Source organism: Siniperca chuatsi, linkage group LG24 (genome assembly GCF_020085105.1).
Source record: "Siniperca chuatsi isolate FFG_IHB_CAS linkage group LG24, ASM2008510v1, whole genome shotgun sequence".
Classification (NCBI taxonomy): Eukaryota; Metazoa; Chordata; class Actinopteri; order Centrarchiformes; family Sinipercidae; genus Siniperca; species Siniperca chuatsi.
The window spans coordinates 2,828,155-2,854,245 of record NC_058065.1 but is presented as its reverse complement, the minus strand read 5'-3'; the positions used below and the strand labels follow the sequence as shown (position 1 = coordinate 2,854,245).

General features: G+C 40.6%; 2 protein-coding genes across 4 annotated transcripts in view; one reads left to right on the top strand and one right to left on the bottom strand.

Annotated features, from left to right (window-relative positions):
• Window positions 1-1,593: 1,593 nt before the first annotated feature.
• nhej1 (nonhomologous end-joining factor 1) lies at window positions 1,594-25,433 on the bottom strand. 3 transcript variants are annotated; one of them, XM_044187243.1, is made up of 9 exons: window positions 24,537-25,433; window positions 21,884-22,036; window positions 19,918-20,132; window positions 19,581-19,802; window positions 18,531-18,669; window positions 17,840-17,898; window positions 4,031-4,208; window positions 2,655-2,758; window positions 1,594-1,891 (listed from the first exon to the last, which is right to left on the bottom strand). In XM_044187243.1, exons 3-9 carry the CDS (start codon window positions 20,104-20,106, stop codon window positions 1,811-1,813), a joined length of 972 nt encoding a protein of 323 aa, XP_044043178.1. In that variant the 5' UTR covers window positions 20,107-20,132; window positions 21,884-22,036; window positions 24,537-25,433; the 3' UTR covers window positions 1,594-1,810. The 3 variants fall into 3 exon arrangements, with proteins under 3 accessions (XP_044043178.1, XP_044043177.1, XP_044043179.1); XM_044187242.1 differs by lacking the exon at window positions 24,537-25,433 and adding an exon at window positions 22,979-23,114; XM_044187244.1 differs by lacking the exons at window positions 1,594-1,891; window positions 2,655-2,758; window positions 24,537-25,433 and adding exons at window positions 2,817-2,953; window positions 22,979-23,120.
• LOC122871826 (tyrosyl-DNA phosphodiesterase 2-like) overlaps window positions 23,282-26,091 on the top strand; it is a 6,087-nt gene continuing 3,277 nt past the window's right edge. Inside the window, exons 1-3 of the mRNA XM_044187245.1 lie at window positions 23,282-24,254; window positions 24,361-24,540; window positions 25,464-25,558. Of these exons, the coding sequence (XP_044043180.1) occupies window positions 24,157-24,254; window positions 24,361-24,540; window positions 25,464-25,558 (373 nt within the window). The 5' untranslated portion in view covers window positions 23,282-24,156. The remainder of the gene's footprint in view (window positions 24,255-24,360; window positions 24,541-25,463; window positions 25,559-26,091) is intronic.

Here is a 26,091-nt window from a genome sequence, read left to right as displayed (position 1 = left end):
GTTTTCGATTAATCGTTTTTGTCGATAAAACACCAAAAAAAAAACCAGGGATCAAATTTCCATCACTAGATCCTAAAGGACAAGGTTACATCACCAGATGTCTTGTTTTGTGCGACAAACCCAAAAATATTTACAGTAATATAAGAGTATAAGAAAAGCAGCGAATTCTCACATTTGAACGATTAATCAATTATCAAAACAGCTGCAGATTCATTTTCTTTCAGACGACTAATCGATTAATCGTTGCAGCTCTAATGACAATAATCACAACTTTGGAAATGGAGACAGTGTTCAGCCGTACCCACTCATTATGTTTTATGTTTCATTATATTTGATACTGCTAGTTAGATGGGAAATAGAAGAGTTTGTCTGTGAAGGTCAATGATTCTATATTTCCTACATTTCCCAGAATTCCCTTTAACAACCCTCCCAGAGAGCAGACATGAAACTTTATGCATTAAACTGTACACAGAGAGCAGTGGTGATAAATGAAGAGTTTATAAGCAGCCGTTAGAGCCGAGGAGGGAAAGAACTGCTAACTTACTCATTCTCGGTACTTGGAAACCCAAGCAGATATGGATTTGTAACCAAAGTTTATCCTTCGTGGTCAAACGGCGAAGACTAGCAGGTCAGAATTTTTTCTTCGCCACGTTTGACAACTCCTACGACGCGTTTGGTGACGTCGACTCAAGTTGAATGATGTTTTATTTCATTTCAGCGACCATTTTAAAAGACAAAAACATCATGTCATCTGACGGCGTTGAACTGCATATTAGCATACTAAGTTACTGACTTTCTCTTACTTCTTATTTTCTTTATATTTTTACAACCTAAATGAGGTAGCCCTTTGCAGGAAATGTCATAAGAAGTAACAGACAGTATATACCAGCTTCTTTCCTGGAAATTAGTAGGAACATTAACAGGAAATTAGTAGGAAAGTAACAGGAATAAAATAAAGCGTTAAAATAATATATATATATATATCTTCTGCCTTTCCGGTTAACATGACGCCACTTTTCAGTAACGTTTGTCACACAGAAACTCTTGAAATCCTGCAGGCAAACAGTGACTTTTCAACTTTAAACTTCAATAGCATTCCCGAGATGCTGCAACACCTTGAGTCAACATCTCACTGTGCTCTGAAAAAGGAGAGCGGCTGCTCTATCGACCGCCGGCAGCTCATTATTCTCCCTCAGTTTGTCTGAGCTCAGGAAGAAAGAAATGACTTCGAAATGAATCCTTAGACACAAACGCAGATGATCGTGTGGTTTTAAAACAAAAGAAAAAAGATCTGGATGCTTGCAAACAAAGAGAACACGTTATTTTCTTGACTAAATTTGAATAAAACTGAAAGTTACTGCGTTAAAGAAAGTCAAATAAATCATTTGTCTTCAACACTAAAAAGGCAGAAACATGTGGCTGTTTTGAGTTTTAGAGTTAAAATCTCCTCTTTCAAAGTGTCTTCCTATATTTCGACCATTTTCTGTAGTTGATTTTGTTAATAACGGACAAAAACAGCCGTCAGAATTATATTTCCATCTTTAAATCGACAGCTTGCTCGACTTCTCTAAAACACAAAATCCAGAGTTTAAAAAAAGTTAAAAATTTGCTTTATTTAATTTCATTTTTAATCTAAAAATCTAATTAAAACCATCTTGTCTCAAACTATAAAAGCGTCCTTCTTCAAAATAAAAGTTTAAAAACAATAAATGGTTTTAAAGATAAGTCCATTTTTCATTAAATAGTTAAAAAGCACTTTTTCGAATGAAGTTCTTAATTGGCGCCTGTGTGCGCGTCGTACTGCTCAGGCTCATCTGAACAGTCCGACGACTTTCTTCTTCTTTGGTTTGCTGGACGGTCGCTCTGTAGGCTCGGACGTGAGCGGTAGAGACTGTAGAGGACAAAAAGGAGAGGACGGATATTAGTGTTTAGTATCTCTTACACTCTTTTATACTGTTTCTTTATACCGGTATTTCTCTTATAGTCTTCTTATTATAATGTTCTTTACCTTTTATCTCTTATATGTTTTGTATGATTTTAAAATGATACTTTAATCAATTAACCATCTTGTTTATTCTGTAAAGCAGCTTCTCAAATAGTAAAAGTCTTTTTACACATGAAAATATTTGGGGAAATTCCCAAAACTTCCAACTCTCTTTGTAAACTTTGGTTTCTCCACTAGAAATCCAGACTAAGTTCAACGAGTTTGAGCAACGTTTAGCTAAATGACACGAGCCAGTGATTGTTCTAGCAGAATTTAAGAGGTTAATTAACATTGTTTAGTAAACGCACTGTATAAAATCTACTTTGTTATTATTATTAGTATTAGTACTTAATATTTCACCACATTTTTAAGGTCTTCTACTTGCAGTTTAGCTGTAACTATAGGATGGTACTGTGTATCTTGTCTGGCTAATTTGCTTTAAAACCTCTTTTTGCCATTTTTTACTTTTATTGCTGATGTTAAAAGCTATTCAATGTAAAAAAAATATATATATATATATATCACGATATTCCATAAAAAAATCATAAAAAGGTGAATATGTGAGAGTCCATTCTTAATTAAGAATCAAACCATGTCAGTTATATGAGATTCTTTTTAGAAAAGTCTGTAGAAAACTGGGAGTCAGGCTGATGCCGTCTCCCCGTCGTACCTGCTGTACTGCGGGCCTGTCGGCCATCTTGGCTCCAGCTGCGTCCACGTCCCTGATCTGTCTCTGCTCTCTGTCCTCACCCGCTTCACTGCCGATAGATCCACCTGGAGGACGAGGACACGGGCGCTCAAACATACTCGAAAAGTGCGAATTAAACATTTCCTGAAATTAAAGAAACTAACTGAACTTCGAGAATGTGGAGTAACATGTTATAATAATCTTTCTGTGTGGAAATATTAACAGAAAACCTTTTTTTGGGTTCTTGGCGATCTTGTCCCTTTGCACTCTGAGGACACGAGCTGCAAAATGTGTTTTTTTTAAACACTTATAACCATGAAAAGAGGTAATTATTGTTTCCTGCTGACTTTTATTTTCCCGCACAGACTCTTATCACAATTATAACAAGAAAACGTCAACACGTCGCCCCGCTGTGGAGGCTCCTTGTTAGGTATCACCTTGATTTTAAAGTTCTACTGATTCCTTTGAAGGCTTTAAATCCTCCCAAAGATTTCACTGAGCTGTTGACTGCTGTACACTCTTGCCATGTTATAGTTTCATCAACTTTTAACATCGTTTTTATCCACCTTGTGTTTTGATTGAATTGTTTTTATTTGCATTTTCTTTAATTGTTTGCTTTATTCTTTTTCCTGTAACACACAGTACACACACACTTTATTATTACATTTTTATAGTGTCTTTCTATTGTTTTTGTTTTTTCTACACATCATATATAAATATATTTATACACACCCTGTTTTTACTCACTAATAAATATTTACAAATGTTTATTCTCATAAACAAATGTTTTATTATATTGTTTTGCTCTATTCTACTATTCTCTTGTTGCAGCTTCTACAAAGTGAGAATTTGCTGCTTCTCTCAGTTTGTAAATGAAAAGAACTTAGATTTTCTCGACATTTTAAAGACAAAACAATGAATCTAGACTAGATTGAAAGTAATCATTCGTTGCAGCCCTGCAGCACAGCGAAGATGTTAAACTGAAAGTCACTGATCCTCTGCCTGTTGCTTTGAATAAAAGCTTTAGCTAAACAGCCACGTGAATTTAAAAGTGAACTCCTGATGTGTTTGGTTTACTTTAGTGTGGAATTAGCTTTATTAAGTGTCAGATGGGCTGGAAAGCTTTGATGAATATTTTGATTGGGATATTGAATGCAAAAGTAATCCTGAATATTTTTTTTTAGGATGGAGGCTGAGAGAATAAAAGCTGAGATCAGCTCGTCCTGTTAGCGAATCAAAAGAAACACGTTTTCCTCTGATGAAAAATTGGAGCATCCTAAAATTTCAGTTGCTCTTTCGTTAACTGTGAAGCTTTAAGAAGTCAACAGGGAGCTTTCCAGACTTCAAATCAAACAAACCTAGAGACGAGGTGAGGTCTGGTTCTTCAGGGGGCGGCTGGTCCTCCTCAACAGAGCGTTCCTCGGACAGTTTGCGTTTCCGTGTGTTTCCGTGGGCGACGACGGCTGCGTACAGGCGCTGGAGGTCGGTGTCGAGGCCCAGAGCGTCCTGCTGTTCAGGACGCAGCAGAGGAAGAGCCTGATGGGGGGAAAGTACAAGCAGTCAGATGATCAGACAGGTTAGAAACAAACCAACAGGTGAGACAAACTTATTTGGAAGAGAAAATTAAGGTGAACAGTAAAATGATGACCCAAACTGTCCATCAACATGTACAGACTCACATCCTGCTTCAACTTTGACCTGCTGCAGTTACTGTAGTTGTGCTCACACAGTTTTCCTGTACAACGAGGGATTATTACCGATTTTGGCCTCACTTTCATTTTTAAATTAAATAAAGAGGTTTAAGTTTGGTCGGAGTGACAGACGCTGGACATTTCACCCATTACTGTTCCCTTTTCTAGTTGGACTTTTCTGCTAACTTGCTAGTTTTCACACACTCTCAATCGCAGCAGGTGGTGTCCAGGTGATACAGCTGACTCTAACTGGTAGTTTATTGGTTACTGTGACAATAAATATACTTAAGATCAGCATCACACCAATTTGTAATCCTATTTGTGTCTTTATTTTCCTCCTAAACACAAATATGTAGAGTTATATATTAATATTTTTTTACCAAATCATAACTTTATAGCCACTCCACCATCGTTCCATGCACCCTCTCGTTGGAAATCACTGTTTCTTGACCCGTCAGACTTCTTTTTAGTAATTTCACAGTCATCCCAGATGTTAGACGTGAACTTGTACTACGTTATTAGTACTGAAAGTCTTTCCTCTCAACCTATGATCTGGGGAAAGTTATCCACACTTTCATTTCTTGTCTCCGTTCTTCCCTGTATGTTGGTATCACTCAGTTGCTTGTCTGTGTGTTTTATATCTGTGTATTCTGTATCTGAGATTCTGCACTATTCTGAGGTCTGACTTACTTAACTGCATTTACATTTGAGGTTTCAGTCGCTGCTTTAAAGCCAAAAAAAAAAAAGCAATAAATGTTAAAAAAGAAACAATCAGCCGCATGGGCTTAAAACATGAAAGTGTCCTTTCGACGCAGCTTGGTGCTTTGGGTATGTTTGTTTTATGGCCCTGCTGTGAGAGTCACATGTCCGAGGTGTGATGCAGGGTGTGTCGGGGCTGCGATAAGCCTCTATTCAAAGCTGCATTATTGGCACAGCTGACCGAAGGTAGAGCAGCGAGCAGGAACAACTGAAACACACACACACAAACTGACAGATAAGGGTGCGTGTAAACTCCTGCGACATTATGCAAACGCACGGCCGACGCGTAGAAAAACACTCGCTATTCACTAAATCCTTCTTTTTTTTTTTTCCCCAATGGAGAAGACAAACTCTCCAAATTAGCTCCTCAAATATTGACCGGGAGAAATTGGTGGTCTCCTGCTCGCTGTCAGGGCAGAGGGGCTCCTAAACACACTTTGGTCAGGTTTCGAGGTTTTGCATTGATTTATTTTTGTTATTTGTTTGTTTAAATATCGTAAAAATAAATGTAAATGCTCTGGTGAGGCTTAGTTCTGCTTTGGGCACAGAGAAACCAATGTGCTGAGGGGGAGAGAAAGCAGCAGAAAGCCCACCTTATTCTCTCTTTTTATTCACTTTCTCCCCCGTCAGTCCCCCTTCCTCATCTCTGGCTGCCAGTTCACTTCAGATTATTTGATCTGAAATGTTGATCTCAATTTGTTGGATCCGGCTGAAGAGCTAAAATTAACTGTCTTATGTGAGAGTTTAAAGCCCCTCCTCTCCTCTCTACGAAAGCCTATTTGTGCCAGGAAAAGAAAAGAAATGATGAAAAGTTATGCATGATAAAAATAAAAATACTGATGGTGAGTCAAAATTATGAGATAGTGGGTGCTATTTTAATTGTTCAAGCGCAACGACCGGTGCAAAGCGGTCGGGTCTTAGGCTGCAGTGCAAGTGGAAAATAAATTGGAGGGTGGTGATTCATAAAAACACTCTCAGCCAATCACATCACCAGTCTCATCGCCTCAGAGTCAATCACAGAGAAGCACAGAATTAATGAGCTCCACTAACTTGAAGCCTCATAAACAACAGTGTGTAGAGGTGTGTGTGGTTATTCTGTAGCAGCCTGGTGTCCCTTGCATATAATTTAATGAAGGTGAACACAGAGGACGTCTGTGCGTAATGGCACTGCGCTCTGACGCAACACTTCTCAAATCAGGGGCTGCAGATTTATCAAAATAAGATGGCTGCAGGGATTTAATGAACGGGAGGAGGAGATTTTCATACAGAATAAAGCAGCTGTGGACAACAGATACTGGAATAATAATAATATATAATAAACATAAATGCAGACTGATTTACTGATGTTCCTGCTTTATCCACTTTTTTATGACGGCATCTACTGGCTGGATAGCTTTTAATTAAATTAGAGGGTTTTTATTTTACGTTTTAGCGTTATTCCATTATTGCTGTGCATTTACTGCAAGTTTTCTCAAGTGGCAGTTCTGCTTGCGCCCCCCCCTCCCACCTGTGCACCAAAACATCGCACAGACGGGCAAAGTGAATTTCAAGTTCGGGAGAATACCAGTGCTGCCTGCGTTGGTTGCTGCGCCACCACGAAAATAGTGGCGCCCACTAAGTCAAAACTATGAAATACTATGTCAAAGTTATGAGATAAGTCAAAATGTTGACTTACTATCTTATAATTTTGACTAACAAGTGAAACTATGAGATACTAAATTATGAGATAGTAAATCCAAACTATGAGAGTAAGTCAATGTTGACTCACTAAATCAAAATTTAGAAATACTACGTCACAATTATGAGACAGTAAGCCCAAACTTTGATTTTGTATCAAATAATCTTTCACAGAATCGAATCATTTTGATTTACTGTGAGCATTTTTATCTCATTTTCTTTCTTTTTTTTTGGCAGCAGTGGGCTTCCATACATCTCTGTATTTTGATTGTTATCTGCTCCTGGTGACCAGAAAGGTGATTACAGGAGGTCAATAACCTCTCGCTTGTTTTGCTGAGCTGAGTTATGTTCTGTAAAGTTCCTCCCTGCTCTCGCAACAGAACAAAGTCCTCCAACGACGGAGGAAACGAGGCAGAGGGGAGGAGGAAGAGGAGCGCTCACCTGGTGGCCGCACCTCCAAACACCGCCCCCTACCCCACAGCAAAGCATCATGTGTGGGGAAGGTGATGAGAGGAAGCTGGCAGCATGTTGGTGTTTCTCTATTATTAGCAGGTAAACAGCTCTGATTTTAGACGGGCTGCTGCTGTTGTTGTTGTTTTTTAGGTGGGGGCTCTGGTGCCGGAGAGTCTCACACTCCCTTTCCCTCATCCTCGTCTCTGCTGCTGACCTCATGTTTACTCCCGCATTCCTCTCGACCTCGTTTCTCTCGGTGTGACCTCAGCTTCCCGTCCCGAACCCGAGAGTGATGCGTCGCTTTCCGTTTGAACCCCGAGGTCACGTCCTCGGAAAAAAACTGGAGGATTAAACTGCTCAAGTACGAGTGAAGAGATGTAGGTGCGCGGTTTGAACAGACTATAACCGTGAGCTCACAGTCTTTTGAGGCACTTTGAGATCTGAGTTGGCCAATTTGCGGAGGTTCCCTCATCCTCATTACAAGTTTCAAGAATTAAATTCAGCACACACACACACACACGACATATACCTTGACCCTTGGAACAAAAGCCACATTTAAGAGTGTGTATGTTGAGATAGAAATCTTTGAGTACCAAAAACACAAAACTGTTGAGGTGCTTCGGTAATTCAGTTAGAAAGGAGCCAACATTTGAATCCTCACACCATCATTAGTGCAAAGTCTCACACTAACAAATAAAATATCATAAATATTTAAGGGTGCCAAGGTTGTCAAAACTTATTAGAGAGCCATGTTTGTGTTTTAAAGAGTTCAGCTTGGAAATAGCAACTTGACAAATTCTTAAAAGGGAAACCCTACCGATTCCACACATCAAAGTGTGTTTGGGGAGTACGACTGCATATGTAAGTAAAGTAGCATAAAGCCTTTAATGTCTCCAAAGGGAGCTGTGTGAAGTCGGATAAACTGCCTCAGGTGATGTCACTTGAGTCGGCGTCGGTTGGAGCTGAAGACTACAAGTTTGAAAATAAAAAGAAATCTGTTGGTGTGGAGTTAGAAAGAAGTGAGCAGCCCGCTGCTCGTCTCTGCTGCAGGCTGGAGGATCCAGGCTACATTAGCCGCTACTAGCATAACACACCACAATCTCTGACCCAACTGTCGGCGGTCGAGTTGCATTGTGGGTAATGTAGGCATCAGGTTTTGACAAGTAAGAAGAAAGTGTGGAATAAAAAAGAAGATTTCTCTGGTTCTGCTGCATCGACTTTTATCCTTTTTTTTTTTGCAATGCTAAATGAGTGGAGTACTCAAAACAAGGTCCAACTTACTTGATGTTTTCAAAGCTTTCAACCACATCTCATGACCTTCACCAGAGGATAAGGTTGCTCCATTGTCATGGAGATGATTTGCTGTTATCGCGTGTCAACGAGAATGCAATCCGGATCAGACGCCAGATACAATCCTTGAGCAGAGGCAGGGCTTATGATCCCATACTTACTGTAGGTCACATGATAACAACTAAACCATCACCATGGCAACTCCATCCACTGATGAAGGCCACAAGATGTGGTCGAAAGCATCAGAAACAGTTTTGAAAAATTTGATATTTTCAGACACACTTATTCCAGATTTGATATACAGTACTGGATCATAAGTCACAACGTAGCATCAAGTATTAAAACATGTCAAGTATCAAAAGTTGACATTGAATGTTTAGTCAGATTTTCATTCTTGTTTACTTATTCTTGGATGGATAGATCCTCATCTAAAGTAGGAAACTTTAACTTTAGACTATATTGGGCAGTCCACTGAAATGGCATCATTACTTCCTTAATGTGACATAATGCATTGTCGGTTGAAACAGGACAGGGAGGGCTCAATCTCAAGTGTAAAGCCAGTGGAATATCAGTTCAGGAGAAAAAGACAGTTTGATTTAAAAAGAACAGCAAGAAAGGCGGATTACTGAGAAGTGTGTGATGCCTTTATTGGCCCAAAACTGGACAGCTCAATAGCAAATGAGTCACGGTATTTTAAGCCGCGCCTCACATTATGTAAATAGTCCAGAGACACTAAAAATAAAGGGAACAATCCGGTGATTTAACATGACCAGACAACACTGAAGTGAGGTAAGCAGAAACATGGACGATGTGAGGCAAAACAAACAGAGGCAGGTGAAGTCTTCATCAGCCTCTACCAGGATCCTCTCTGCTCTAACGCCACCCACACCACTTCATTCACCTTTCACCTCTCCCCTGACCTCGTCTGCGGCCGTCACGTCTCCCTTCAGGGGGATGACACACAGAAAGCTGCTAATCTGAGCCAAAGGTGCCCGACATCCCATTAACGGTCAGAATAATATCTCAGTTAACACAGCGGCTCGTGTAGACACCGCAGGGCAAACACACTGTTTCTAATTCGGTTTTGTTTGCCATGACAAGAAGTGGTATAAACTTTGGGTGTAATATTCAACAACAGGAGAACTGCTTAACTAAACCACACACATTTGTTCTGCATGCTTGTCTGCTAAGTTTTGTCTACTAATGAAAGCAACAAGACTTATTTACTGTGGCTTATAACGGTGTGTGTACACAGGAGGTGTTTTTCAGTCTATAATTTGAATTATATATGTATATTACGTCTCTTTCAGGAACCTTATTGGAAGGGCAGCGTATTTGTGTCCCTCTAGCAGGGGACTTGAGCAGCTACGCTGGGTTTGTGTAGCCAGTGTGGATACTGAACTGGGCCAACTGGGCCGACTGGACCGGTGCCTACAGACCTTTGGGTGTTATTTCACAATATAATAATAAAACAGACAGTGTGGAGGAGACAATGGCATGTGTAAATTACACTTAGTATTTTAAAACTGGAATAGAAAATGTGTAGGTGTGCACCAATCTAACTGGCCATTCAAACTGTGAGCGCTAGTTTCTCACGCTGAAGTGTACAAATGAACTGAAAACCATCAAAACTACGATATCCAATCGACATCTCTGGTCCGTCATTTGAAAAATGAATCAGCCTTAGATTTAAATAAAGCGTGAGATGTTTTTGCGCAGAGAAAGGAGAGGAAGAATCAGAAGTTAAAAAGTGAGACAGCTCAGTCTTACTTTAATGTGGTAACGGATTGGCAGGATCTAAGATCAGTGCTGATTGGTAAATATTAGGTCCTGTATAACATTACAACACATTTCACTGAGGTTATTCAAATTTTATGCATGGTGCAGTCATGCATTGAATCCAATTTGCTGTCACTCTGCAGCTGATTTTACGGTCAGTCCTACAAATCCTGACAAATGAATGCTTTCAACTGTAAATATCTTCAACAACAAAAAAATCACTGAAAAATAACTTTTTAAAAATAATCTGAAGGATCAGCGTTTTACGTTAAGTGTTAGAAAAGGAGTATCGGCCGATATATAGTTACTGGATTTCGTTTTTACTCTCAAAGATCAGTTTCAGCTTTAAAAGATCCCCTTGCAGTCTGCTGTGATGTTCTCGACATTAAATATTGGTATCAGCCTTAAACATTTCACATCATGTCTACAAGTTTTAGGGGAAACAAATAAAGCAAAAATATCCCTCAAATATCAAAATCAGCCCTAAAAATCTCAAACGTTTCTTGTTTGAACTGTGACCTCCTGAAACTGAATATCCATCTGCTGTCAGCTGAGGAAAGCCTAATATGCGTTTGTGGCTGACGTTCATTTAAAGCCACTTCAGTTTGGGCTCGGTGAACGTCTCCTGCGCCGGTCGTGCTGCTGTAACAGGAAGTGTTAAGTGTCACAAATAAAATGCAGCACTGCGCCCGGCGTGTTCACGTGCCGACAAGTGCTGCAGCCGTGTTATGTGTTTCTGCTCTCATGTTGCTCACAGTCTCATGATGTCTTTGCGGGACGCCGCACTCGGCCGGTTCAGGCTGGGGCTCGGCCCAGCAGCTGAAGAGGGGGAGCAGCCAGGCCACAGAGGGCCTAATTACAGACCCAGACCGGGGACAACCCTGTGGAAACTGTGTGCAACTGACAGAGGGCACAGGAGGAGATCTACTGTATGCAGATGGTTTTGTTTTGTTACTCCTTACAAACAGTTTAGAAACAAGTGCTGAAGCTAATGATTATTTTCATTATTTGATTATTTCTTTAGTCTATAAAATATCAGAAAATAGTAAAAATGTCCATCGCAAGTTCCCAGAGTCCAGCGTGAAACCAAAGATATTCAGTTTACAATGATATAAAAACACAGAAAAGGAGCAAAACCTCACATTGGAGAAGCTGCAACCAGAGAATGTTTGACGTTACGTTCAATAAATGACTTAAAGGATTATCAGAATTGTTGTTAATTGTAGAAACGCACAGTGACAAAACATTTACTTTGTGCAGGTGCTGAGTCCAAAAGCTGTAAACTACAGTATATCTCTCTCAAAAGAATCACAACACTGTCAAATAATATTATTATTATTATTTTGAGAGAATGTCAACTTTCGGAGACTGAACTGGCTCTTCATCAGGTACAGAATCATAGAAAAACATCTTTTTAAGTTGCTTCCATGACAAGAACGGCGTTTGACCATGGGCATTTTTCTGTTACTCTAAATATTTCCTTAAGAGAGATATTTCTAATTTTCTTTGCATATTAAGTGGTAAACACATAGTTTCTTACTTTTCTCAAGCTTGGGACAAATCTGAAGACTAGCTGAAACCTACAAAGACTGAACAAACCACACAAAGATTATTTCCACCAACTTTCACAGATTTTTAAGTCTTTTCCAGTCAGGAAGGACGACTAAATACACCAGACAACACATTGAACGCCTGGTCAGTAACCACTGGAGCTCTGCAGGCAGACTCTTGAAATGCCGCGATAACGGCAACCGTCACGTGTTCTTGTACCAAAACAAACATGGACGCCAACCAGCAGCTCGCATTGTTTATATGCAGCGACATTTGTGCAGCCAAAAAAGGAGGAAAAAAGCTAAGAGTTTGGTGAGATCCTGGATGGAGAGACAGATCTGAAGACTTCAGATTAGACTCTTTACACATCACTCACTATATGATAGTCTGTGTCAACACCAGCTGACCCAGATTGAAACAGACTTGGTCCAACTTTGTCCCGTCAGCTGTCATACCCAAATCAGATTTTAAATCGGCTCCCGAAATGTGTCCCCCCACCTTTAGCTAAAACAGGGGGAGCATCAAAGGACGGCAACGTAAACATATAACAGGTTTAATATACGATGACCAGCAAAATTTAGCCAGGAAGCTAAATATTCTGAGTTCAACATCACTAATTATTCATGCTGATTGCAGCTTCACATATTTACATTATCCATTGACCCCATTCCCAGACTACAGAATTAACACCAACTGCAATTCTGTTAAAGTTCTGTTAGCAGGTGAGTTTCTCTCAGTGTGGACGACTGGCTTTAAACTGACCCAATATGATCACTGTGAGGTATTTTCAAAAGCTCAAATCATTTCAGATAGTTGATAAAAATGTATAGAAAAAGGTAAATAAGCTTTACAAGCGGCAACAAAGTGCTTTATTGACTTTTTTTGCCCAGGGTCTGGTCTCTCAGGTGGGCTGTCCTAACCATCTGATTGGTGCCGGAGAGGAAGACACTACTCAGGGCTTAAAAAAACGAATGCAATCTCGTCTGCATGTTGACGGTATGTAATTACAATATTCTCCTAAAGACCCCGGAGGAGAGGAGAGCAGCAAAGGTGCAAATACTTTATCATCTAAGGTTTCCGTCAATGAAAGCACTATCAGTTATTTTACATGAGGTTAGTGCATTAATAATACAGCAATGCAGATAGATCTGCATATTTGGGTGCAGTCACTCTTATGTTCATCTTTCATTCGTGTTTTATGTATTTGCATCAGAAACTTAATAAATCTTGCAATCAAGGAGTTTTTTTGGATTTTCCTTCTTCAGCGGGCACTGAAGCGATCAATATCTGCAGCTTCAGTCATGTTCGGCTGCTCAGAGTCAAGTGTGTATTTTGGAATCCATCAGCCGCTGTGGTGAGTGGATGAAAAAACTTAAGTTTCCTGCCCTGCTCTTAACTTAGAGCCTCTGGTTGAAGCAAACAGATATTAGGATTTGACTCCTCCTGTGGTGCCAGTGCAGGGCTTCACGTGGAGAGCTACGTAGCATTTAAGGATAATTTCTTCACCCGTTTGAGCACATAATCATTACAGGCGCTTTTTACTCGAGATGGAAAACTGCACATCTCTGCACTGTAAAGAAGAAATAGTTCCTTATTGATTCTCATTTTGTTTTTAAGCAGTTTCAAGCTCACTCAACACAAAACCTGACCAGTAAAACCTTCAATTTAAGCAGGAAAAGCAGGATATTTGGAGTAAGGAACGCCAAATTTGGAAGCCAACAACGCAGGAAGGCAACATTTTGGCTCAATTATGTGATTCTGAGCAGCTCAAGTGAGGTGTTTTGGTCAGAAGTGGCCACTAATTGTCAGATGTCGTTTTACTGCAGCGCGGTTGCCGTGGAGCTGTGAAGCCGCCGTCTCATGAAACAGGAAGTGGGCGACATTCCCAAACAGTGACAATTCAATTCAGAGCTGACAACTGTGACGCTGCTGCGCGACTCGCTGCGAGTGCTGCACCGAGAACTACGGAGCATGCGTCACCCTGACACACACACACACTCATGCATGTGGACATAAAGATGAAAAAAAAAAAAACAGCCTCAGTGACACACCAACACTCATCTCTGAAAAACCAAAAGCATGCGTCACAGCCTGCTCTGTGTGGACAAGCAGACACTCCCCTCTGTCAGGTCATGAGCTGCTGCCACCACACACACACACACACACACACACACACACACACACACACACACACACACACACACACACACACACACACACACACACACACACACACACACACACACACACACACACACACACACACACACACTCCAAATTTAGGTCCTAAGGGAAGCTGATGTGATCCTAAAAGGATTTGAACATTTTTTTCATCCTTCAGCTCCATGACCAGCTTTAGCCTGTGCCCAAGTTAAATCCAGTGTGTGTGTGTGTGTGTGTGTGTGTGTTTGTGTTTGTGTGTATCAGTGGGAAGCGCATGCTAATTCCACCCATGTAAATGTTGACCTGAGCTGGGTGGGGTGTTTGTGTGGTGACGGGCTGGGGAGGGGCTTTCATGGAAAGCTGCAGTAGAAAATAAAAGCTCCTGCTCCTGTCATCATCGTCTCTCTTTCACTGTCCCTCTGCCCTTCACTCCCCTTGGTGTGGGAAACGAAGGCCACAAATGGCGCAAGCACACACACACACACACACACTTGTGGAAATGGTGAAAGAGTGGGTGATGAGGCGGAAGATTTTTTGAAGGTATTTGTCTGCTCTGCTCTCTGTTGGCACCAGGAACGTAAATAACTGTGTAAATGTCAAAGAAGTTCAAGTTCAAGGAAGAAAAACTGGAGCTGAAACTGAAGCTGGGTGGTTTTTACAAGAACCGGAGACACACACAGACGCTGTGTTGTACCTGTGGCTCTGATCTGTCTAATTGAGCATTTATGTACTCAATTTTAAAGTAACACTTTGGGAAATAGGCTTATTCGCTTTCTGGCATAGAGTTAGATAAATACCACTTTCATGTCTGTACAGTTAAGCTCCTGCGAGCAGTCGGTTAGCTTAGCTTAGCATAAAGACTAGAAACAGGGGGAAAAAGCTAGCCTGTCTCTGTCCAAAGCTAACAAAATGTTGTTATTAACGGACTTTATTCATCGTCTGTCAAGATTGTATTCTGTCGATTGACTAATTGAGTTCTCAAATCAGGTACATTTATAAACAGATACGTTAAAAGAATCAGATATGAGTTCAGAAATAGCATGGAGACCTGCATGGTGAACGTCGCCATGGAGACGGACACAGACGGAGACACAAACACAAGTCACTGCGTGGACAGACAGCAAACACACACACACACACACACACACACACACACACACAAGTATGCAAAGGCCCTACCCTGATAGATAAATACTACACACACACGCCAAACGCCTTCACACACACATACACACACACACACACACACACACAGCGGTCCATCCAGTGTGTGATTCTCCCTTTGACGCGTCCCAGTGACATTTTTCCCCAGACAAGTTTTATTTCAGTTTGGACTTTGGTCTGAAGGCGGCCTCGTCGCAGCCCGGTGGAATTTGCCACGAGTAAGAAGACTTTGATCCACTGCAGCATTTCTCTTCTTCTTCTTCTTCTTCTTTTTTCTGTGGTCTCTGACTGTCCGCTCGCCCTCCCAGTCCAACAATGTGATCACCAAAAAAGCAGAAAACAGAGCTGCCACTGTGACCCTGATGTAACTTTCCATGACTCTCCGTACCTGAGCTGGACTGCTTCCACCACCTAAAGAAAGATTCTTTCCTGGTTTGTCCTTTTAAACAAACAACATCAACAAACAGACTGGTTTCCTCTCTGAAAAACACCCAATGATGCAACTGAGGAGTCAAACTAACTAAATATTATACTGCGGTGTTTTCCTGCAAAGTGACTAATGGAGGAAAATTTCCCTCTGATCAAGTTTTCTGATGTTCACCTTTAAAATTTCCATGACATCCATGACCTTTACATGAAATCAGATTTGACATTTCTGAAACAATGTGTCTCTTGTCCAGAGAAGCTCGAAGAACAAAAGGGCATCAGAAGTTCTGCTAACGGAGAAATTCTCACAATAGATAGGGTAACACCAGTCTCGGGACCCGTCGGCTATCGTCTGATGGCGATTTAGCCTCTGGGGGAACAGCCACATGTTTCGGGGCTTCCGGTGTAGCCAGCGGATATCCGGATCACGGATATCCTCGCCAAGACTTCCTCTTCCGTGCACCGGTCATTGCTTACAGTCCAATTAGCAACCTCGAAACCCATCGGCTGTCGTCTGATGACAATTTGAATGCAAATAAATTTAGAAAAGGCTAATAATAAGCTAATCTCTAGGGTTCCGAGATTGATAAGAAAGTGTTTGGTCAATACTACTCGGACTACAAACGGAAACCAGAACGCTTCTGATACCAACGTTTTGTCCCTTGCCTACAGATTCTGCATTCATATGCAGATATCTGTTTATAGAGATTAGGGTAAGTTCAACCTGCTCTCTACAGTCAACCAACTGTAATGAGTAAATCAAGATGGCAATGTAAGAAGTAAAAAGTGTAACAGATAAGACTAAGATAGTCTTTTTAGATCAATTTAAACATGCACAAAAAGGTTATTTTCAGTAAAAACAAGCCATGTAGATGATAGCTGCTACATTAGCTGTCTTGAGTCACTTGCTCACCGGCCGCAGTTTATGGGATTGCCTTGACTCCAGGTGGCTAGCTGTCTCTAGCTATCAGGCGGTGACTTTAACGGTCGCATCTACAATATGGACGGACTGAAAAAGACACAGCTCTGTTTGTGTTTGTGGACGAGGTGTCATCTCTGGTCACGACAGGTGAAGAAGCCACAGGAGTCGACGCAACAGTGTGCACTGTGTCCGAAATCTACTCTCCGTGGAGCGGACACTCACCAGTAAACGGTCATTTTCGCATCTGTAAAATTCAGAGCAGTGCATTGTCGAGGGCATTATATAGTGGATACATTTACACACTGAAATAAAATGGCGGACAGTAAATGTAGTGCGCAATATAGTATCTAGGAAGCGATTTTGGACACAGCCGTGTAGCTAATGCTACACAAAAACAGCAGGAGCAGATGAATTAGTGAGCGGACTTTTTGTGCTGAAACAGATCATTAAAGTGGATGCACGTTCTACTTTTTCTTCTTCTGTTTTTCTTGAATATGCATAACTATAACAGCCGTGCTCAACTGTCTTGCACATAAAGTCCTAAAAAATGTGATGTTTCAATCATGTTTTACTCTTCTTGCTTAAATTAGAAACTGATTAACAGAAAACATGATCACGCTGCAGTTCAAATTGTTTGTTTTATAGAAAATGTGTCGCAAACTAAATTATAGTCCAATTATAGTCACCAAAAATACTAAAACAAGACCTGAAAATGAATAAAAACTACAGATTTGAGACAAAACTAAATCAAAACTACAAAAAACACACTGAAATGGAACAAAAACTGAACCACAAATGTGAAAACAGACAGGGAGGCAGCACACAGACAGCCCTTGAAAATTCAACACGTAGATCTGAAATGCCCAGTCAGTCAATCAGTCTCACGCACACACACACACACACACACACACACACACACACACACACACACACACACACACACACACACACACACACACAGTCAGAGATGAGAAATTCCCCACCTGAATACAGTAAACACACTTACACATCAAAAATATAAAAACTCAACCCGTCGATTTGTCCTGGTCCTGATTGGCTGACAGTAACACGCAGCGACTTGAAAGCGTGTGATGGCCGCTCTTGTTTGAGGCGGAGAGAGCGCCGGCTGTTCCAGCGGCCGCAGTGTTTTATCATGTGGTTCCTGCCGCGCTCGCCGCAGCTGGTTAACGATCAGAAACGGAGCGGAGAGGACGGTAAAAACAGGCTGTGGTGTGTGTGTGTGAGTGTGTGTGTGTGTGTGTGTGTGTGTGTGTGTGTCGCTGACCTCTCACCTTTGACATGAAGTCCTCTCTGTAGGTTTTCTCCTCAAAAACGTCCGTCTGCAGCCGCTCTAGGTTCAAACACACACACACACACACACACACACACACACACACACACACATTTGAATTATGAACGTGTTACAAAACATTAACCCTCTCCACAGTTAAACCTTCACTCTGACCGTGTGGTTCCCCACCTGATGGTCGGGACCCCCCCAGTGGGGTCCCGTGATAAATCTGAGGAGTCACAAGTTGATTAAACTGGAGATAATCCACATTTGTGAGCAGTTTCATGTAGGAACTACAGGCAGAAAGAAAATACTTCCTACATGAAACTGCTCACAACAGACCTGTGGATGATCTTCAGTAACCGGGTCGTGGTTTCTGGAAAGAGACGTTGCTGCTGAGTTTTTCAAATGTAGTTTTTTGGCACTTTGAGCTCCACAAGTCGAGCGCCATGTAGTCCCATTATATTAAAAAAAGGCAGACGTCTCCAAAACTCGGCAATAAACAATAAACTATGTGTTTTGATTTTGTGGTGAACTGTCCCTTTAAAAATACACACAAGGAAACAACACGTTTTAAATGTTATTCAGACACGTTTTGTTATTTCAAGCGATGAACATCAGTTGATGTGTATTTAACCTTTTGTTAACTACTGTATGTGTGTGTGTGTGTGTGTGTGTGTGTGTGTGTGTACCTCTGCTAAGCGAGGCTCCGTTCTCTCTGTAGTCCTGGATCTCGGCGTCCTTCCTCACCAGCAGGCCTCCGAGCTGCTCCACCTGCCGCTGCAGCAGGTGGCTCATCGCCAGCAGGGGGCGCACCAGCTGAACACACACCTGACACAACACACACACACACACACACAGGACGCTGTCAAGAGGGAGGACCAGGGTTTTAACTGATCATCTTTATGTTTGATCTCACAGCTGGCTCTTGTTTCTTATTATAAAACCTGTTCTTAAAATGCACTTTTACTGATTTCACTTCCTGTATGACTTTTTTTTTTTTTAATGTTGTAGTTTTGGCTTTTTGGGGTTTTTTAAAGCCACTTTTTAACTTGAAAATACGTCCCAACTTCACTTCAAACCACAAGTCATTTTACGGTTTAAATAAATACATGGACAGCAGTATAAAGACGTTTATCAGAGTTAGATTTTCTTCAAAGAGCATCAAAACGTGTTGGATGTTTTTTGTTGTTTTATCACTTTGTCACTTAAAAATAACTTAAATTTATCTCATCAAATTCTTTAGCTCATAAATTAAAATGTACGTGATTGTTTTACCATTTATTAAATGTAATAATTGAAGTATGTTCCCAAAAAGCATCTTGCGTTGCGTTACGTTATTATCAACACCAATATTTCTGTACAGAGGCTCCAAATCAGCAATATTTTCAGCTGATAATCAATATTTTCTTTTAATCTTTTAATATCTGTGTTAAAAATGACAGATTTTCAGTGTTTCTCACAGAATTTGGGGTTTTACAGAGTAGAAAATCCACTGAAACGTCACAAGAAACCCAAATTAATGAAGTTGTGAAACTTTTTGTCAATCAATTCCCAGGATGAAAATGATCACATTTGGTGGGCGTGGCCAATCACATGAATTTGGATACATAAACAGATGCTGTAACTGGGTGGCAGGGTGACAAAACCACACCAAAACCAAAAATATCACCGGTTCAAACCCCACAATAGCCTCGTCCACTCGTCTAATAAAAAGTTCCCATCTGAAAAGTGGACCGTACCACAGTGACCGGGGCGGGGGTGCAGTGAAACTCCCAGTAGAAGGGCAGCCCTGCCAGCTCACTCTTCAGCTTCAAGCTCATGTTGCCGTCCTCCTGTCGCGTCAGGGAAATCTGGGCCTCGCCGTCGGGTCGCCCGTCGCTTCCTGACAGACAGGGCTGAACCACCTCACACAGGTGGGAGAAGAAAGCTTTGACCGGGGCTCGCAAACGTCTGTTCAGCTCCTGGGAGGAAGGGGGAAAAAAGGATTTAATTAACAAAAGCAAACGAGCAATTCATCCTTTCATTATTCTTTTGCTTAAATCGATGAATTAATCATCCACTCAGTGTTGCGTGCACCTGCGCTCTCTTCTGGATGGCTGCCGAGTCCATCCTCTCCTCCCACACGCAGTGCGTGTCTGTCAGCAGGACGTGGTACGCCGTTTCCCCAAACCAGCTCTTGGCAAGCAGCTGGCAGCCGCCGATGCTCACAGGAAGCCAGGGAAGCTGCAGGAGCACCTCAGTCGGGGCTCCACTGGCCTCCATCATGGCCCAGAAACAAGGCACCAAGCAGACTAGACAGGAAGGAGACGTTCAAGTGGATAGACATGAAACTCTCCCGTTGAATCATCAGTCCAAAAGATGAATAACTGTGTCAGAAAATATCTGGTTCTTTGATAAAAAGTCAAAAGGTACAAGACTGTTGTAAATGACCTTTAAATCCCCAATCACTTAACTCCTGAGAAAGGCTTTCACAAGAAAATACTTTATTATTGAACTTGTGCCAAATGTTACTTTGTTTGTTTTGGGGTTGACTAATAATTCTCGCTGCACACTTAATGTGGACATTGTATTTTTATTTGTTTTAGTAAGTGTTTACATTTTTTTTTTTTTTTTTTTTTTACCTCACATGCTTTTATTTTGAAGTCTGGAACAGGAAGTGCAGCAGTGTAGATTGTCGCACTTTTATTACGTAAAGCGCCATTCTGATTTAACATTACGAGAGAAAGGATAAACCTTTGGGTATTCACTGTACAAATGTTTGTTTTAAAAGGTTTCTTTCTACATCTTAGCTCCTGGCTGAAGGGCGCAAAGTACCGTTTTAGTTTTATGGTAAACTTTGAAGTGTTTGTTTTAGCTATATCATTCTTTAGCTAATGTTGTTATTGCCTCGTCAGTGTTTCTCTTGATTTGCACTGCAGATAGATTGTTTACATTTACATTTGGTAATTTTATATGATTAATTTACGTTTTTCTCTCTAAATTGAGAGTTTTACCAAAATTAATTAATTGTTAACTCGGGTGTTTCATGTAAAGTCGTTAACATCGCACTCTAAAAGGAGATTGTTGTAATTAAAACAATTCATATAGGTTATTACATTAGCCAGTTTGCTAAAATGTGATTTATTTACACATTATTTATGATGTAAGCCAATTAATTGCAAATGTGTATTCGTTTTTATATTTATGAATATTTGCATACAATTTGCAGGCAGATGTCTAATGATTGTTTGTTTGTTTTATTCAGCTCTTACGGTGTTTTTGGAAATTAAGTTCTTTATAAACATCAGTTCCTGAGAGTAAAATTCATCTGTTCAGCCGGGAATGCTACAACTGTGAACATAAAATCTGAACTACGACTCCCAAGGTGCATTTCAGTAAGAAACATCCAATCACAGAGCTTCACTTTGCAGAAACCTGATAAAACATTTAGCTTAAATCAATAAAATGTCACAGCTCGAATTCACACATCTGATTAGCTTCTTCCCCATAGCAACAGCAGCCGAGGCTCATGGGTATTGTAGTATTTAGTCATCCGGCCATAACATCAGCCTATAGGAACTCTATATTATCCAGGAAACTCCTGTGTTTATATGTTGCAGGAAGTGCACAGAGGCCCAAAATCTGAATATTTATGTATTTTCATCTGTATATATACATTTTTAAACAAAGATGACAGTAATAGCTTTAATATTTAGTGCAATATGGATGTATATGTACTGCATTTCAATTTTAAAACGAATGCTAAACTTAAATTACCCATTTTATACTGACTCCTGGTTATGTATACAACTGTATGTTATATTAGGAATCACTTCTGGGACATCCAAGGTGTAGCCCAAGCATTTTCTTTCCCAGTAAGAACACTTTGCTGTCTTTTAAAGTAAACCTCAAAAGTGCTGGTATTTTCACCCATTTGGCACGCGTTGGTAAAAACAGGTAAAAGCTCCTGAGTGTTTTGAGATGTGTCCTGGAAGTGTTTGCCAATGAACGCCCACACCCAAAAAACACGGTGTAATTTTCCCGTTTTCTTAAAATCACTCACCTCCAAGGAATGCGCACACAAAGCCTGGATTGAGATCTGTTAAAGCCGCGTTACAGACGCCGTCCCAGCCGCATAATCACCACCTTGCAGGAGGGAGACCGCAGTGGCAGCTCCTGCGGGTTACCGGCTCCTCTCTTCTGACCTGTAATGGGGCTGTTTTCGGGGAATAAAACGAGGTATTTCTCGTCAGTCGCCATTTGAAACGCAGTACGCGCTTCAGACGTTGACTCATGCCAATTTGGAAATCGCAAAAATACCAAATCAGTAACTTTATGACTACAATATACAGCCATACAAAGCTGAACGGGGATGCCAGCGGTTGGAGGGTATCAGGAGAGGATGTAGTCCTGACACGCTCCGTTCTCGCCTGTAAGCAAAGAACGTCACACCAAACTCCATTCACAAAACTCTGAATTTAAAGTTCCCTCAGCACACATTCTTCCGAGTTAAGTACCGTTTTATTTTGAACCTTGTCTATGTCGTTAGGAGCTACTCTTTAATTCGGCGACCATCTTCCCCAGTACAATAAGCAATACGTATTGCAAAATGCCTAGTTTTTAAAATTGTACTGCCCTGTCATTCACAGAATACACTGTGGTGAGCGGAGGCAAACTGTGAAAAGACACAGTAGAGGCTGATATGTCTTCTGCATTCAAAACCCGACAGTTTTTTAACGGAGCTATTTAAAAACAAAAGAAGCTGAAAACACTCACACCAAACTCCATTTACAAATATCTGAATTATAACGTTTCCTTACTTATAAGCAAATATAGTTATGTGATAGCTTACGATTTTAAACCGCGATTGCATTTGTATGAGCTATTCTTCAACTCGGCGACCATCTCGCTAACACAATACCCGATATTTATTGCAAAAATGCCCCCTTTCAGTTACAAATTGCCAGTTTTGCCAGCTAATTGAAGGTAAAACAAGCAGACAAGGGAAGAGGCTAACTGTTTGTTCTTCTGCCGTTGTGGACTTTGTCTAACATAATTACATGTAGCTCAGTCATTGTTCTGCTACAACAGCTTATAACACATCCGGAGACATTTTAAAATATTAAAACAAGAGAATTAACACTTTAAAACGACCAACGTTTGCAACAAGAGACGCTGCTCCTCCGCCGGTTCCTGTTGACACGAAGGATTCCAACACCGACGTCAAACAACAGCGTAGCTCAAAGGTTCCGCTTATAATAATAATAATAAGATTCTGATAAAATATTAAAACGCTGCTTGTTTTCTCTAAATAACCTTTCATTAAATACTACTTTCTACTGTTGTAACTTTAAAAGTAGTGAACCTGATTAAGATTAATTAAGAGTCAGTATTAACAGAGATATGAGATTTTTTTTAAATGATACCAATAAGATGATAACAAATTATAACTTTATACTACTTTGGGTAATATCTATGTGGAGGGAAATCAAGACTCCAACAGACAATCAGGATCCACAGTCTGCAGTCAAATGCTCTACGACTGAGCTATACCCTCTGATGAGTGAGTCATATGGCTAGATTAGTTTAATTTGACTGGATGGAGATGATGAGATAGATAACTGTATTATAAAAAGTGTTGTATTTAACTGACTCAACCAAGAAATGTTATGATGAATCCTTTGCCAAACTGAAATCACTGCTGGATTAAATGCTTATATCCCTAAAATGCATCAGTTAGCCTACACTATACGCAATGCCTGACATGTGTCACAAAAATGTGACAGCTGGAGGAAATCAGAATCTGCTCTCAAGTTATCCGGTACTTCTCTAGCTTTTAGCCATGCTAGCAAAACGTTGTGGCTCCAGGGATGGCAATGTCCACCACTTTGGTCCACCATTAAAATCCGGGTCCCCAGAGGATGAATCCTGTTTGGCTTGTGATCCAAAGGGAAAGTAACATCATATATTAGTTAATATTTAAAAAAACAAACAAAAATAAACTTGATAAATGTAAGAATATGATCGAGTGACAAAGGCAAATGTGGTTATTGAAACTGAAAACATTGTGATTGTTAATAGGCTACTTATTGTCTTTGTTGAGTTGGTGCAGAACTAAAGTATTTTGGAAATATGCAGGCTGAAACAGAACTAATGAAACTGGATCTACAAGGTCAGTTATCCAGATCATGTGATGTGTATCTGGAAAACAGAAACTTAAGCTCTCCACCTTCATATGAGTCACCATGACTGTGGTGCTGCTGTAGCACACAGGTTTAATCTTTAGATGAGCTGTATCTTTGCTACCACTCGCCTTTCAGAAAGCTCGAGACTGACATGGAGCAAGTCTGTGCCGTAGGAGAGTCACCAGAAAAAACGACCACCAGCTCCACAACCAACAGAAAGGAGGGTGAGGAAAATACTCCAGGAAGCAGGTAATTCCACCGTCTGAGCCAATGCAACGTAATCCACTAATGCTGCTGTTTACACATTGCCGACACAATAATCAATTCTGTATTATTTACTGTTAAATTTCGACAGCACTAATGAGGCTCAGGACAATCCTGCTGCCAGTGTCTGCAGTGGTGACACAGCAGGAACCAAAGAAAATCCATCAGAAGAAGAAAACAACAAACTGTCGCTGATCTCCTGGAACGTGGATGGGCTTGACGGAGAGGAACAACCAGAGAGATGTAGAGGACTCTGCTCTTACTTACTGTCGTAAGCCCGTTCTGCACTGTTATCACCTGGTGCTGTGTCTGTGTTTTAAAGGGTTGCTTCACACAGATTATAGAAAACATTTCTCTCAAGCTTTTCTCTCTTGCTTCATCTAAGTAGCCTTGCGGATAGTTTCAGTTTCACTTCCCCACGTTATGACTATTTCTTTGTTACACAAGTCAAGTCAATTTTAATTATGTAGCTCAATATCACAAATTTGCCTCTTGGTGGCTTTACAAGCTGTGCAGTTTACGACTTCCTCGATTCGGACGAGGAAAAACTCCCCATAAAACCCTCTGAACTGGGAAAGAAATGGGAGAAACCTCAGGAAGAGCAACAGGGGAGACAGGAAATAGATGTCACGTGTACAGAATAGACCGACATAATAAAATTATAATGTAAAAATCATAGAGGAATTTAGTGGAATCAACTAATCTTTTGTTAATAACTTAACGTGAATATATACGTTTTATTAATTTCAAGTTAATTCAACTCCACACATCTCGTTTTTATTTGCAGACCACTTATGAACACGACTTGACTTGAAGTCTTTGGACTTGAAATGAGTTGAGCCAATGTACTGCTGAGATATATAATAATAATAATAATAAACTTTATTTATATAGCACTTTTCTTAACAAGGTTACAAAGTTCTTTACAGAAAAAAAACAACTAAAAACAACACAGGGATCATAAACCACTGGGGGATCAAATAAAGTAAAACGTTCGTTTTTTAAGTTTAACCAGCTGAAAATGATTTACAATATAGAAATGAGTTCCAGTAAAACTTTGAATCTCTAGAAAGAAATGTTTCTGTTGATGTTTTTTGAACAGACTGAAATCATGGCGATCTGAAGGTTCATTCTTGACCCTGGACACAGTAGTTTGAAAAGTTCTGTCTCCGTCTTCAATTTATGTCCACATAGACACTCTCCTGACGTGGTGCTTCTTCAGGAGCTCATCCAACCATACATCCGCTTCGTGAAGAAACGTCTGGCGGCCAACTACACGTTCATTGAAGGTACATGCGAGAAAGTGATGGAGGTGACTGAAGAGGGCTGGCTTTAACCTTTTCTGGGGTCCGTCCAGCCTTCAGGCGCCGATTACACGTCACCTGGTGTCTCCTGGTGCAAATGATCACTCAAAATGTACACATAGGATGTTTCTTTCTTCTCTATTAGTCCTGTTGTCAATCAGAACATGCTTCAGTGTTCAGCCTCTCCACAGCTGCATGTTTCTCATGTTACAACCAACGTTATCATGTACAGCGTGTACTCTGCTCCTAATTTACTGTTAATACTTCAGTAAAGGTATGGAAGCACGAGCAGAACAATTGGGGATTGGGAAATTGGGTAGCCATTTTCTCACAAAGCCACTACACCTGTGCACGATGAAGTTGTTCGTGTCCCGATCAATCATTTTAAGTACTCATCTCCAGGTAGCTCGTTAAACTTGCTGTTGGCCGCGTCAATCAGCTTTTCATCCGTTTAGTTTGAAAACAACTCTCTGCTTCTGCTTCACAAGTCGCGATTGGTTGTTAAGAGTCTGTCTGCA

Coding starts and splice junctions, on each gene's coding strand:
- nhej1 (XM_044187243.1), bottom strand. CDS start 20,106: ATGATGGAGGCCAGTGGAGCCCCGACTGAGGTGCTCCTGCAGCTTCCC. Junction 18,670..19,580: donor CCCCCGCCCCGGTCACTGTG/GTACGGTCCACT, acceptor GTGTTGTGTCAG/GTGTGTGTTCAGCTGGTGCG. Junction 1,892..2,654: donor ACAGGCCCGCAGTACAGCAG/GTACGACGGGGA, acceptor TGTCCTCTACAG/TCTCTACCGCTCACGTCCGA.